Raw genomic sequence first — 15,860 nt, 5'->3', positions numbered from 1 at the left:
GCTGGAAAGTTTATCTGCCTTTTGGAGTCGGTTTCCGTTTTATTTGGCTAATTCCGCGATTCCGTCCGTGATAGTAGCAGCATATCACCAGAGCCCGTCTACTGTATTAGAGTTTCTCTGATATCACACACCTCAGCTTCAAAACAAACTGCTGCGGTGTTCCACGCATGCGCTGGTCAGTGGTGTCTGTCACAGACAGACCCGGCCTGTAAACATTGGTATTTTATTCTCATTTATTTTTTATCACTAATAGCCCATATATTGAAAATGTGATTAAAAATAATAACAATAAATATACATATGTATACATATTATTTATCCGATACCTGATCGGGACATAACGTCCGAGTCCCGATCGAGTCTTCAGTCATGTGATCGGCCCCGATTTCCGATCACATGATCGGATCGGGACAACCCTACTAATTACTGTTACTAATTGAAACATGTAACAGTTCTTTTGTACTTACGCTATTTAATAGCTGGTCACTGTTTGTGATTCAATGATACGCTAAATGGAAAAAAAAACATCTTCATTGGAGTGTTGTTTCTTCAGGCTGTTCACTGTGGTTGTGGATGCCATCAATCACATCAGTGGTGTGGAGGCTCCAGTGGGAGAAAAAGGTGGAGGAGGTTTTGACATGAAAGCCCTCCGAGCCTTCAGAGTCCTCCGACCCCTCAGGCTGGTCTCTGGAGTCCCCAGTAAGAAACTGGTTTGCCATGTTGCTGTGTTCATTGGTCTTCACTTCTCACTCAGTTGCATTTGTGCATGAGGGCAAATCTTAATTATGCTGATGCTGTTGTTCATGTCACTGATCAGGGATAGTTCACCCATTTTGAAAAATGTGATATTATTTCACTCCCCCTCAAGCTGTAGGACAGTAGTGGTGCTATCCTCCTCTCATTGTTACTGAGTGCTGGATACTGGCTGGATGCTCCAAATGCTAACTGTTAGCTTCCTGCTATTGAGCTGGACCCCTGAAATCTGCATACACACTCTGGATGGCCAATACAAGACCACTGTTCTAAAATCAGCTATATCTGAGAAGTTATTTTGTCCTCCTGCAGGCCTGCAAGTGGTGATGAACTCCATCCTGAAGTCCATGCTACCTCTGTTCCACATCACCCTACTGGTCCTCTTCATGGTCACCATATACTCCATTATGGGTCTGGAGCTCTTCAAGTGCAAAATGCACAAGACCTGCTACTACACAGGCACAAGTAAGCAGCAAAACATGGTCGTGTGGTACTTATGATGTGAAGCTAACAGTATGTTTAACCAGTTATCACCAGTCTACAAATGTTTGGCATCAGAACTTCAGGTGGCACCATCTAATTCCTTTTGTCCTGACCTGTTTCAGTCCTAAGTTTCCAAAGCAGTCAAATAATAGTTTTTGTCCATGCAAATACCAACTAACTTCAGGCCTGATTCAGACTAACACTTTGATTGGGGAGATTTCTGGAGCTGAAACCAAGGGTGTAGTTGAGGATAAATGCATATCAAAGCTGTTTACCCATCTTTTGAGATCTGGAACACTGCCTCCCCTGGATTGTTTTAACATAGTTACTTGGTTTAGTAGTAGCCCAGATAGAGGACCCTTTGGTTATCTTTGGGTCATATTGGTTGTTGTGTCTACCAAAGGGCCCTGAACCAAAAAGAAGCCTAAGATCCTTATATTACCCTCCAAGCATTTTGGACAAGGGCTGGAGCCAAGGCATTTGAACCATTGCTTTAGACAATACCATCCAAGGCAGTATTGTCTTCTTGTGACCTAGTTTCCTGACCCCATCTAGAATCCATAGATTTGAGTTGGGTCATTGCGCTTGGCTGTGTATGTGCATATAAATATTAGTGTGCACGTAGAGCCCCAGGTAACTCTAACCATTATTTCCACTTGGCTGTCCTTTAGATATCATTGCCACTGTGGAGAATGAGAAACCGGCTCCATGTGCTCAAGCAGGGAACGGCCGGCGTTGTACCATCAATGGCACAGAATGTCGAGCTGGCTGGCCGGGACCAAACCATGGCATTACCCATTTTGACAACCTGGGCTTCTCTATGCTGACTGTGTACCAGTGTATCACCACACAAGGCTGGACTGATGTCCTGTACTGGGTAAGGAATTAGTCTAGACCAGTAGTCTTCAACCATGTGCTGTCATGACAAAGAGTCAGGAGGTTTTTATTCCAACCAGTCACTACAGTAGCTCATTTCACTAATTATTATACCTTCAACCAGACTGGATCAAATACATGGTGAAATCAGCTTCTGCAGGCTAATTACAATGAAACCCTGCAAAGTGTTGACTAATGCTGACACATGAGTATATGCTAGCAGACATATACATTTTTGTCATTTGTAGTAACATGAATGACTGTATATACCTTATTACAGTTTACATAAGCTTCAGGCCAGTCACCTCTGTGGGCCTGAGCCTCTGTTGATGCCACTTAATACAAGTCTTTACTGCATGGGTGGCTGTTGAGGCATCCTTGAGCTAGGCACGCAATCTGCAGCTGCTCCAGTGGAGCTGCTCACTGCTTCGCAATAGAGGAGTGAGGTTGTGCTGGTCAGCTTCTGGTGAGAGTATGTGAAATTATATGAATCTCATGCAGGATGTTGTTAGAGTACAGCAGGGAGGTCAGGTGATTTCTATACTGTCTGGGAGTGGCTGCAGGCAAAGCAATTGTATTATGGATGAAAAAGATGAAAAAGGAGCTGGTGTTTGCCATTTTGCTGTAGGTGATGATGTCATTGATGCTGTGGACCACTTCCAGGGGGCTCAAGACAGTGGCTTTTACATAGAAAAGATCCATAAGCTCTGTGACCACAGGGCTACTGATTTTATGAATCTCCCCTTGTTATCTCAGATCAACTGTCAACTAAGAGCCATACTAAGTCAGGAGAGGTTTAGGAATGGTATATCTAATAACACTGTCATAATGCAAATTAAGTGCATTAAGTTCTTTCTATCGTCACATACCCTCTGCTTGCACCAGCCTGATTGTCTTTTCCCTGCGCCTTTGTGTCTTCTCCAGCCATATCACCAGCTTGCTTACTGCTTCACTGCAGCCAAATCACATTGACAAAGGAAAAAATGTTTACACACCTTTATAGCATACCCTTATGCGTTTTAGGGTTTTTTTTTGTTTTTTTTTTTTTTTTTAGTAGTGGGTGAAATGAAGTGAAAGTCAACAAACTGTTCATCTTTCAAAAGGTGCAAATCTTATTCAGCTTATGTGAATTGTTTGTATACTGTCCTATATTGTGTATTGTACTTTTCATCTCAGGAAGTGTCTGAATTACCTGACTGGAAGACAATTTTTGCTTTGGGTAGAGTTTACCTTGAACATTGAACCAGGCTGATCATCAAACATTTATGTGCATCTTGATATGATGCAAATAGTGTTTCCACACAGTGCGTTTCCACACACTGTGTTCTCCTCTTCTCTTGTCCTCTCTTCTTCTTCTGGTCAAGAGTTTCCTCACCTCAACCACAATTCAGCTCCTGCTGCTTGCATATGTGCTTGTTTTGAATCATTTGTGCCCAGTTCTTCATTATTTTGTGAGCAGAAATTTATCATTGGAGCAAATAAATTACCACATGCAAAACATTTCATAAAATGTGCATTTATTTTTATTATGTGCTCACTTTAAGTCTTCACCCACTTAACCATTCCCATCCACTTGAACTTAGTTGGTTGTATTCATTTAATTAATTCCAGTTTAACTTACTATTTGGTAGAATGTGGGTTTTGTTAAGTATAATGGATGAATATATCAGATACAAACTTGTGATTTGTTAGCAAGGCATTCCAAGGCCTGTGGACAGATCAACAAGGTGGAATTGTTTGTAACTATTGACAACGGTTTTGGCAGCTGATTGGCTCTATGGTTGTAAATATGCAGACTTGAGGGTAATCAGGATTTGTATCATCAATACTCCAGATATTATTTTCTCATGTGCCCACATTATATTATCTAGTCACTTTTTTATATCATGCATATCATTGACAAGAGTTCATACATTGTTACCATGTGATATATTTTTTGTACACTTTGTCTCACAGGTTAATGACGCTATAGGAATGGAGTGGCCATGGATTTTTTTTACCACACTGATCCTGGTTGGCTCCTTCTTTGTCCTCAACCTGGTTCTGGGCGTACTCAGTGGGTAGGAATACATATTTTCCATCTTGTGCTTTTCTCTAACTTAATCATATTCAGCCTGATCATTCCTTTCTGTCAGTTTCTCTTTCTCACCTTCTGTTTTTGGATTTTGCATTATCACTCAGTGAGTTCACTAAGGAGCGAGAGAAGGCCAAATCCCGTGGAGAGTTCCAGAAGCTGAGAGAAACCCAGCAGCTGGATGAGGACCTCAAGGGCTATATGGAGTGGATCACCCAAGCAGAGGTCATGGACAATGACCAGGAGGGACAGGGTAAGAGACAGAGTAGAATAGAGTAGAATAGAATAGAATAGAATAGAATAGAATGAGTATACCTCATAATTTGCCTTAAAAATAGACCAAGGACTATATTTCCAGAAAATTTCATTATAAAGCCTATTGGCTTCTTTTGGAAAATTCTTGCAAGCAGAAAAGCTCCTTCCACCTTTGACGGCAGGGGTAATGAGAATAGAATGTTGACTAGACTAGACTATTATAATATGCAGATTGATAGTAACGTGAGTGTGTGTGATGTGTGTGTGTGTGTGTGTGTGCGCGCGTGTGTGTGTGTGTGTGTGTGTGTGTGTGTGTGTGTGTGTGTGTGTGTGCTGTCATAAGGCCTGCTGCCCCTGGAGGATGGAGGCTCAGACACAGGGAGTGTTAGCAAAATGGACACCATGCAGCGGATTACCTACTACTAGTAAGTGTTGCTCTGTCTACTGCTTCAAGGATTTTCAAACCTTTTCATTTTCTGGATCCCCAAGTTGACTTTCATTGAGCCATGGACCCTGATGTGAAATGATTTGGCCTAGGGGAAGGGGAAACTTTTTATTTCTGCTTGTATAAGTATTCAGTTGTTAAGATGCCAATCATGAACACTGACAAAGATTCAAAGAGGTGAGATTATGACATGTTAAAATAATCACTCACTTTTTTTTTGGTCCCGTGACAATTTCTAGTGACTTCATCAATAATAAAAATTAATCCCTTGAAACCTGAGTAAATTTGCTTGATTTGCTTGAAGTCACTAATTTGCAAAGATGTTAAACAAATACAATGTAGGAATTTGGCACAGAAATGGGACAGCACACTCTTTTCTCCCATTAAGCTGTGCTTTTGCATAAAGCAAGTGCTTTCTGTCGTGTTTGGTGAGTTTACCATAAGGAAAACAGAACCACCATACCAGACATGCAATGTAAATTACCAATGCTTGGTTTCCAAAACTTTCATTATGTTTCAGGCTTGATTTTTCCCTTTCCCCCTGTCTCTTGCCTTATCATACAGTAAGCAGGCTCGTAAGTGGAACCGATTTTTTCGGCGGAAGTGTCGTGTGTATGTTAAGTCCAGGCTGTTCTACTGGTGGGTGATCTTGCTGGTCTTCCTCAACACGCTGGCCATTGCTACTGAACACCATCAGCAGTCCCAGAGGCTCACCAACTGGCAAGGTCAGCACTACTTGCTTTCCACTTTGTAGTCAATGAGTGGCTTTACATTAAAGGGATAGTTGACTCGTTTTGATTTCATTTCATTTCCCTCCCAGCTGTTATGTAGGACACAAGTAGTGCTATTCCAAACCTGTCTCACAGGAGTTCGTGCAACAGTCCTGAAATTTAATCTACGGATTTGTGTCCATGGACACCAATATGTCTTTTTGTGTATATGAACATGAATTATCCTTTAGTGGAAGTGGTTAAAACCACTTCTAGAAGAGGCTACATTTCAGTAGCTTTAGCCAACAAAAACATATATCCAGGTGGGGAAAATTTAGGTTTAGACATAAAAACCACTTTGTTAAGGTTAGGGAAAGGTTAGGTTTAGACATAAAAACATCTTGGTTAAGTTTGGGGAAAGGGAAAAGGTTAGGTTTAGACAAAAAAAAAAAAACCTCTTAGTTAAGGTTAGAGAAAGGTTAGGTTTAGGCACCAAACCTGGAAACTGGATATTGTCTCTGTCTGAAAACGAACACTGGTCTCTCCTTGGACATGCACCCAGGTTGCTTGAGTGAAAGTTGTGTTGAGTGACCCATTCACTGCTCCGACTCCCTCCTAACACAGAGTTAGTGGGTCCTTGTACTTCCTCATGATATGTGGTACAGGCACTTGACATACATTACTTTAAGAGTTGTGCTGCCTGTCATGAAAAAAATGGACAATTCATGTCTGTGGACATGAATCTGTAGATTAAATTTTTATGACAATATCACAAACTTCCGTAAGAATTTTGTAGCAAATACCTTCACACCATGTCACATCATCTTCTTTTTCCTCTCCTCACTCTGTCTGTTGGCCTCCTGTGACTCCCTCCCTCCACCACCCCAAGACAATGCCAATAAGCTGCTGCTGTCTATGTTCACCATCGAGATGTTCATGAAGATGTACGCATTGGGGCTGCCTTCTTACTTCATGTCACTCTTCAACCGCTTTGACTGCTTTGTGGTGTCCACTGGCATTCTGGAGCTCATCCTGGTTGATATGGATGTCATGTCAGTCATGGGCATCTCTGTACTGCGCTGCATTCGACTGCTGCGCCTGCTCAAAGTCACCAAGTAAGGCAGCTTTTATTAAAAGGCTTTGTCATAGGAAATATGCTGTGTAGGTATGGTTGGTAAGGCACTCTTTATCCATCACTGACCTTATTAGAAATACAAGGAGTGTCAGTAAAAGGACAGAATCTCAGTCAATCACGTAAAGACTTTATACAGCAAAGTAATAGAACAGCAGTGGACAGTGTAGCTCACTGAAGATTCCAAATAGCAGCAAGACGTAACCCAGAGGAACTAGAGAGACTTTGGTGAGTACAGTACAGCTGTTTTTGGATAGAGCACTTACATGCTGCTGTTACAGAGACATTTGGGTGTGAAGTCCACAAGAACGGAATGCTGCTTTGGTTTACAAGTGTGTGGACACAGAAATGGCATTAAAAGGATGCCCAAATCACTGATTTATTGATTTATTGATTCATTTATTCATTGACTAAAAGACTGAATTACTGATAAATTGGTTTGCTTTCCCAACTGATTTTGTGCATCTCAGATACTGGACATCTCTTAGTAACCTCGTAGCTTCCCTCTTGAACTCGGTGCGTTCCATCGCCTGCTTGTTGCTCCTCCTCTTCCTCTTCATCGTCATCTTCTCCCTGCTGGGGATGCAGGTGTTTGGAGGGAAGTTCAACTTTCCTAACCAGCCCAAACCCCGTAGCACCTTTGACAATTTCCCTCAAGCCCTCATCAGTGTATTCCAGGTACAGTTGTGGTGGAAAATGTGGGTTGAAATGAATTCTTAATGTGGGCCAGATGATTGGAATCAAGATGTATTTTTTGATCAAACATAATATTTTGTAATCATGTTGATAAGGATTTGTGTGTGTGTGTGTGTGTGTGTGTGTGTGTGTGTGTGTGTGTGTGTGTGTGTGTGTGTGTGTGTGTGTCAGATTCTGACAGGTGAGGACTGGAACACAGTGATGTATGATGGCATCATGGCTCATGGAGGACCCAACATGCCTGGTATCCTGGTCAGCATCTACTTCATCATCCTGTTTGTCTGTGGAAACTGTATCCTTAAACAACAGTATTTGTATACGGTACAATTCCCACACAGTCTTTCCCCAGCAGTTAATCCCAACAATGACCACCACAATTCCACCTCAAATTTTGATCAACTTTGACCTTTGACCTCTGACATTCAGTCATCCTGCTGAACGTCTTTCTGGCCATTGCTGTTGATAACTTGGCTGAGGCAGAGTCTTTGACTTCAGCACAGAAGGAGAAAGCAGAGGAAAAAAAACGCAAGAAAGAACTCAGGTGAGTGTACCTAAACATCAGGGGTAAAATATGAGGTAGAATTAACCCTTTGAAACCTGAGCATATTCACTTAGTTTCTATCGGAGACATGGAATATTATATTAAACATTGGAACATTAGTAAAACAATCTAAAAATAAATCCAAAAACATTGCCAGAAAAGTCTATATATACTTACAAATACTTACAAAAGCCTAACTCTTTGAAACCTTAGTAATTCACATGATTTCATTCAAAATATGGGAAAAAGGGGATAAGTAAATAAATTGGCAGAGGTTACTTAAAAGTTACAAGATAACGACCAGAGAATTACTAGGAAATTGCTAGCTATCAGAAAACATGTGAAACATGACTGGAGAATTAGTACAAAAAAAAAAAAAAAAAAAACAATACAAGAAAACTATTTAAATTAATTACAAAAATGCCTGAACATTGCCTCAAAATGATGACAAATATATTAATAAAAAAAAGAAAGAAAAAAGAATATTACCCTTCAAAAAAGAAATTTAAAAAATTAAAATAAAACAAAATAGTGCAAAAAAAGGTGCATTTTGTTCAGAGGGTGAAATATGATCTCTGAAAATAAAAGCCTTCCAAGACTCTTTGGTTTCAGTTAGGCAGCCTGCTGTTTTATATACTGATTTGTAATTTGCAGGACAACTAGGAAAAGCAGGGTGTTTTTTCACATTACAACATATGATCACTGTGGCAGACAAATAACTGGTGTTTGAGTGACAGCCCCAGGCAAAGATCAGTGTTTGTTTAGTGAGTCACACAGGCATGGATGGTCAGTGTAAATAAATGAATACCACTATGTGTCATGACTCAGTGGTTTTGGGACTTTTGTGCTGCTCTTCATGAACTCATGAGTTATGGACTTTTTGTTTAGGGGTTTCTCTTGTATTTCACCTGTCTGTATATTTTTACCTAAAGTCCTGTTTGGTTTACTGTTTTCACTGGTGTCATAACCCACTTTTCTTGTCCCGCCTCCTGTTTTCCCAGCCAGTCAGCTCCTGTGTTTTTCTCTGTCTCCTTTATTTTCCCCTGCACCCCTGTTAGGTTGTAGTCTTGTTAGTTTTGCCCTTGTATTGCTCCCTAAATTGTGCATTGTCTGCCTGATTAGTTCCCTGTGTGTTTCTAATTGTTCTTTGTCTGACTATTAGCCGAGCCTATTCATTTACCACAGAACATCACAATAATATACATCTGCTGTCATGTTTGCTCCTTGTGTCTATGCTTCTAGTGTTTTCTCCAGTAAGTCCAGTTTGCCTTTATCTACCTGTTAACCTGTCTGTAAATGATACATTATTTTCCTTCAGTTCTGATGCCGCCTGTTTGCGCTTGTGTTTGTGTCCACTTGCCTGCTGCAATTGTGACAAGATGCATGCAAACCATGTTAAGTAACAAAGATACCAATGATTTATACCACTCAATTATTTGCCAGGGCCAACATGCCTGACAAGGCAGCTGAGGAGAAAGCACTTCTGGCCAAGAAGTTGGCTGAGCAAAGAGCCAAGGGCATAGAAGGCATCCCTACTACTGCCAAGGTCAGGCAATGAATTCAATAAAGCTATATTAAAATCAGCTAAAAAGTTTTTTAATCACAGTTGTTGTTGTTTTTGTTGTTTATCTACAGCTCAAAATAGACGAGTTTGAGTCGAATGTGAATGAGATCAAAGACCCCTTTCCTCCTGCAGACTTCCCTGGTAAACCCCACAGTTTAAAGGACCATACCAGTGACTTGGAATGTTTGGCCCATTTTCTACAGTTCCACCACATTTTACATTGCATCAAACCATTTTGTAAATCATGAGGCAGTACTAAAGATTTCACAACAAATAATCTTAGCTCTTAGCTTCTCAAATTTTAATTTATGCTTGAAACAGCCACCTTATAATGTTCTGCATCTGCAGCTAACAACATTCACCGTTCACATACCACATACTGATGATGGAAAGCAAACATTTCCCTGGGGACTATTTTCATCCAGAGAGACCACCTCTGGACGTCTTTATTACGGATGGAATAAAGTGAAGCAAGTTTGAAGTCTCTGAAAGTTAATTTTTATACTGTAGTGGAATGAATGGAAACCAGGATAAAAAGGATGAAAAATGATGTTGGAGTTCTAAAATACAACTGCTTTCTTTGGGAAAAGATTAAAAGAAACATGAAGTATATCGATATCGCTGATGTTACGCTAAACATGCGAAATCACTGGTGTGGACCTTTAACACACCTCAGCATATTTTAGTGGTGTCAGTATTCATATTGCAAACTCATACCTCCCTTTTTTGTTGCCCTAGGTGATGATGAGGAGGAGGACCCTGATATCCCAGAAAGCCCGAGACCTCGTCCAATGGCAGACCTGCAGTTGAAAGAAGAGGCGGTGCCAATGCCAGAAGCCAGCTCATTTTTCATATTTGGTCCTCAGAACAAGTATGGTCATGTTCATGATAGATAGATAGATAGATAGATAGATAGATAGATACATAGATAGATAGAACCTTACTCATCCTCGATGGATGTGATGATGGTGGTGAAATCAAAGTCTGCTGATAGTGATGATGATGATGATGATGGTAGTTAACACAGTTTCCCCTTTTATTCCCTTATATTTTCCCATACAAGTCCCTTATATTTTGTTGCTGAGAGCTCAGTTGTTGTTGTATCTGATTTTGGTTAACATCTCGCAACAATCTGCACAAAATCATAATAATAATAATTCATTTATAACTAAATATAAAATATTTTTTCGAAATGATTTAAATTTCAATGTCTTTTGGTCAGTTTGCACTGTGTTTTGAAATGACAAAAATAACCCAAATACAGAGAGCACACTGGAGACCAAAAATGTACTTCTCAAAATGTGTCTTAATCAACAAGCAAGAAAAAATCAGCAAAGCAAGAACAACGGTATTGATGAAAATGTTGAGAGATTCTCACGTTTGAGCAAAGAACAGAATAAGCATCAGAATCACTTTATTGATCCCTGAGGGGAATCACTACTTAAACAGGCTAATGCACAAGTGAAACAATTCAGCATGATTAACCTGGGTGAAAATACTCAAATATCACAAAACACAATCTGTGCTGCCATGTACTGGCAGCCTGTGGTAGATGCAGGAGCCACTGCAGTACTGCCCGCCTGGCATCCACCCTTCCACCAGCACATTCTGGATGATGATGATGACGTTGAGAGTCACAAATCAGCTGCAGGATTAGGATGTTTCTCGCATGAATCCACTGCTCACTCCCAGCCCTCCCATTCCACCAAGAACTGAATTCATTAATTAATTAACCTTTATTTATTCAGATAATAAGACTCACTGAGATTAAAATATCTTTTATGGAAGAGACGTGGCCAAAAAGAAGGCAGTAAACAAGGCATACAACTTACAAAGACAACATACAAAAATCATACATTCTCTCACAGTAGAACATACAGTTTGATGGAGTGCAAAAGAATTACATAATTTAGGTTTCAATTTCAAGTTCAAGTTCAAGGTTATTATTATTAAGTTTATTATTATTACATCACTGATAACAGTCTCAAAGGGCTTTACATGGCCACATGTTTATACAAAACAGGTCAACACCAACTGAATTAATCCTCATAAATACAAAAATAATTACAGAGTTACATTCCAAATCCAGAGTTCTGATGAGATCTGGCAGTTGAAGTCACTCTGTAAGGTGTTCCAAGTGAAAGAGGTAGTATACTGTACATTAAAGCCTTTTTTTCCAGAACATGAGGAACATACATCTGCAATTTTATCATGTGCCTAAAAATGAGACAAAGCATTAGACAAATTGTCACAAATGTAATTAACATAGGGAACAATGTTAGTCCCAGCAAAGACTCCTCCTTTTGACAAAGTTAACCCTATAAAGCCTGAACTATGAAAGAATTGGCAGAAAATTCTAATTTTTTGAAACTGAACCCTTTATTTAGTCCTATAACAAAAAAAAAAAAAAAAAACATTTTTCAAAAAATATGTCTTTATACAATTTGTTTATACGATCTGTTGTATCATATATGATAGTACTTGAAATGCCAATGGTATGGTCCAGAGTGAGCAGGGGAAGTATTGATTAAACTGAAATGGAATGTGTTATTTGATAACGTGTATCATATATGATACAAATGGCTTTATAGGGTTAAGACAGAAGAAGTTTAGCCTGCCATCTGAATGCATTGGGTTCTGTCTGACAGATAGTTGGTGAACCACACTACTGCTTGCTTAGACAAGACAATGTGGACTAGCATGTCGACCATAATGTTGTGGTCAGCTATGTGAAATACTTTGGATAAATCAATAAAGACAGCTGTGCAGATTTTGTTTTGGTGATGTCGTTTACCACTTTAAGAGCAGCAGTGATAGTGCTATGTTGTTTTCTAAAACTAGATTGATATTTTGATCATTCTAAAAATTGTTTAAGCATGGCCATGGTCCACTCTGAAACAACTAGTTGTTCACTTTTTGACCGTAGCCCACCAGTTCAGAAGCACTGATTTAGACTTTATTGATGTTGTATATGTGGAGATGTTAGTCCTTTCACATTTGCACACATAAGCAACAAATCTAAGACGATCAGTATTCCCCTTCTGCTCATATCTAATAAAAATTGTCCAACTTACCACTGTCATATCACTTTTTAAGTATTGTTAGCAGAGAAGCAATGATTTCTGATATATTATTCTAAATATATGCATTTTTATTTTCATCAGTAGCAATTTATAATACTAAATTTTTGCTCTTTTCTTGAAAATAACCAAGTGGTATCGTGCTATTTTTTTCTCCAGGTTTCGTAAGCTCTGCCATCGCATAATCAATGCGACAACTTTCACCAACATCATCCTCCTGTTCATCCTCCTGTCCTCCATCTCTCTGGCTGCAGAGGATCCTATCGACCCCATGTCCTTCAGGAACCAGGTGACCAAATGTCTGCCCACCCAATTCCATTTTTGAAGTTAGGGTAACATTAAATGAAAATGATTTTTTTCATTCATTGTATATAATCTTTGTGATATTTTCAGGTGTTGGCCTATGCTGATATAGTCTTCACTTCCGTGTTCACAGCAGAGATTGTACTCAAGGTAGTAAAAGGCACTAAAACATGTTCTTGAGTCCTAGTTCTTTAGTTCTTTGCTTTTTAATGGCGGTCTTACAATAAGCCGTGATACTTCTTTTTCAGATGACCACATATGGTGCCATTCTTCATCAGGGTTCTTTCTGTCGGAACTCTTTCAACATCCTGGACCTTCTCGTGGTCAGTGTATCCCTCCTCTCAATGGGCATGGAGTAAGTCGTGTCTGGAGATGTACCTTATCACTTGTCCTCATCACTTGTCACTTGTATCATTTGGATATTCTCTTTTCATCACAGAAACCTTCATTTATTCAGCCACTCTCCCAAAGAGCACAAAACAGTGTTTTTCTAGGTAAAATAAAGACGCTACAGATTGTGTTTGTCCCATCTAGATCCAGCGCTATCTCTGTGGTCAAGATTCTCAGGGTGTTAAGGGTACTCCGGCCCCTCAGGGCCATCAATAGAGCAAAGGGACTCAAGGTAAGATCTCTTTGAATACACAGTTTTAGTTTTAGAGACATCATCAGAGACAATAAGAAAGTGAGACAGCTGTCCACACTGGCCACACTGGTTACCTCTCCCTGTGCATGACGCCTGCCTCACTGAACTGCTGCAGCTCACACGTGTGGTGTCCACACAGACAGCAGTGCTGCTGCAGCGCTGCTACTGACAGCACTAGCTTTCTTCTTTGCTTTTGATAATAACCAATGTAATTTTGGAATGGAAGGTTGTAGCAACATGCAAACAAAACTGGTGTATTCAGCATTCCTGAAAAACCTTACAGGTGTAGCCTCCATGCAGTTGCTAAAATAGTTTGTATAAAATCTGATTTTTCCATGTCTGTGATATTTTCTACAGATACAGATATTAGTGAAAGGTGTCAGTTATGTAATGTTGCTGGTATGCTGTCAAATTCAGCAGATCATTTCCATGCAGGCTGTGTGGCTGCTCTAATTGGTGAATATGAGCGGTAAAATGAAAACTGAGAGGTTCTGTGGCACACATGCACTGCTCAGGTAGACAGTGTGGCCCAGGCGCCAGACTATTTCTGTTAGCATCTTTATAAAAAGATTTTAACATGTTGTGGGCACAACCTGATGTAAGACCATGGTGTTGGCTGAGTTAGTATACGTTGTGGCACAAAACTGTCTTCTGTGTCATGTATGAAAGGCATGGATTTTCTTGTTATAATAGCAATGCACAATATGCCTAGAACATTTTGGCTTGCTGAAGTTATATACAGTAACAGAGTTCTGTCCACAGTATGAATAGCTAACATTAGCTTTGTACATTAGCTCTACTATGGGCCACAACTAACTTATGAAGGACATGATCTCTCATTCCTGAGTTACACCTCTTACTCTAAGTCTGTGTCCTCTGTGACTTCATTATACCGACCAGATTCTTTCTCTGTGCATAATCTCTTTGCCTGTTCAGCACGTGGTCCAGTGTGTGTTTGTGGCTATCAAGACAATTGGAAACATTGTCCTTGTCACCATGCTGCTGGACTTCATGTTTGCCTGTATTGGAGTCCAACTCTTCAAGGTAGGGAGAGCAGATAAGACCTGTTTTACTGTCCACATGCATTTTCATCCGTTGTCATCTGACAAAGGTATATCTTTGTATGGCCTTTCCAGGGAAAGTTCTACGCCTGCACAGATCCTGACAAAATGACAGAGGAAACTTGCAAGTAAGGTGATAAAACAGTAACAGTGTTTAAGAAAAGTTGTGAGTCTCTATGCGTTCCAGGGATTTAGTAGCTGAGTTCATTTTATAGAACACAAACCTTGCCCAGTCTTGTCTTTCTCAACCCAGCACTGCAACCAGTTTAATAGATGACATCTGATGTTTGACTTGGTCTAAAGGGGGTCTTGGATTGCTTGGAGCACTGCTAATTATTCACTGTGGCCCTGACTCATTCTAACCCACTTGTCTTTTCCCCAACTCTGTGGCCCAGAGGTTGGTATATAAAGTACCAGGAGGGGGCGCTGCATGAAATGGTGGTTCGGAAGAGGGAGTGGATCAATTCAGAACTCAACTTTGACAATATCCTCAATGGGATGCTGGCTCTCTTCACTGTCTCCACGTTCGAGGGATGGCCGAAGTGAGACATTATCTGTTTCGTGTCTGTCAGCACTGCTAATTTCTTGATGGTCGCTACAAATGTAAACATTCAAGCTTACCATTCAGTTCAGATGTGTCAGATACCTGACACAGCATAGTATATTTCAATCACTCTGTGACATATATACAAAATCACTTCTTTTGTTCATATGTACTCTATTTTCTGTGTGTGTCACTTGTATATACTTGTGTATAGGGGACATGTCTTACTGTCTTTTCATTCATTCCACTAGGCTTCTATACAAAGCCATTGATTCCAACCTAGAGGACATGGGCCCAGTGTACAACAATCGTGTGGCAATCTCCATTTTCTTTATCATCTACCTCATCCTCATTGCCTTCTTCATGATGAATATATTTGTGGGATTTGTCATCGTCACCTTCCAAGAGCAAGGAGAGCAGGAGTACAAGAACTGTGAGCTCGACAAAAATCAGGTCAGCAAAGAGAAGGAAGTGGGGAAGGGTGTATGTGTGTGTGTGTGTGTGTGTGTGTGTGTGTGTGTGTGTGTGTGTGTAATTCAATGGGCCACCAAAAAACAGCTACATGCATGTACATTTGATTCTATGGCTGGATATATGTGAAACTGTATGCCATTAATACAACCGTACCACATAAATGCACATGCATATATACATTCTCAACTAGTAGCCATGTGTGTATGTAAATTATATACATCTGTGT

The 15,860-nt window shown here is 40.1% G+C and overlaps 1 protein-coding gene across 1 annotated transcript in view; it reads left to right on the top strand.

The window, feature by feature from the left end:
• cacna1sa (calcium channel, voltage-dependent, L type, alpha 1S subunit, a) overlaps positions 1-15,860 on the top strand; it is a 47,020-nt gene that overhangs the window by 13,274 nt on the left and 17,886 nt on the right. The window contains exons 4-25 of the mRNA XM_030051491.1: positions 554-699; positions 1,066-1,218; positions 1,908-2,113; positions 4,069-4,172; positions 4,294-4,439; positions 4,785-4,866; positions 5,451-5,611; positions 6,486-6,711; positions 7,199-7,406; positions 7,596-7,716; positions 7,851-7,965; positions 9,409-9,511; positions 9,601-9,670; positions 10,268-10,400; positions 12,769-12,898; positions 13,003-13,062; positions 13,161-13,267; positions 13,447-13,534; positions 14,492-14,599; positions 14,692-14,744; positions 15,012-15,158; positions 15,412-15,613. Coding sequence (XP_029907351.1) covers positions 554-699; positions 1,066-1,218; positions 1,908-2,113; positions 4,069-4,172; positions 4,294-4,439; positions 4,785-4,866; positions 5,451-5,611; positions 6,486-6,711; positions 7,199-7,406; positions 7,596-7,716; positions 7,851-7,965; positions 9,409-9,511; positions 9,601-9,670; positions 10,268-10,400; positions 12,769-12,898; positions 13,003-13,062; positions 13,161-13,267; positions 13,447-13,534; positions 14,492-14,599; positions 14,692-14,744; positions 15,012-15,158; positions 15,412-15,613 — 2,869 coding nt within the window. The remainder of the gene's footprint in view (positions 1-553; positions 700-1,065; positions 1,219-1,907; positions 2,114-4,068; positions 4,173-4,293; positions 4,440-4,784; positions 4,867-5,450; positions 5,612-6,485; positions 6,712-7,198; positions 7,407-7,595; positions 7,717-7,850; positions 7,966-9,408; positions 9,512-9,600; positions 9,671-10,267; positions 10,401-12,768; positions 12,899-13,002; positions 13,063-13,160; positions 13,268-13,446; positions 13,535-14,491; positions 14,600-14,691; positions 14,745-15,011; positions 15,159-15,411; positions 15,614-15,860) is intronic.

Source organism: Myripristis murdjan, chromosome 5 (genome assembly GCF_902150065.1).
Source record: "Myripristis murdjan chromosome 5, fMyrMur1.1, whole genome shotgun sequence".
NCBI classification, from domain to species: Eukaryota; Metazoa; Chordata; class Actinopteri; order Holocentriformes; family Holocentridae; genus Myripristis; species Myripristis murdjan.
The sequence above is the reverse complement of the archived record's forward strand: the minus strand, read 5'-3'. Positions and strand labels throughout refer to the sequence as shown.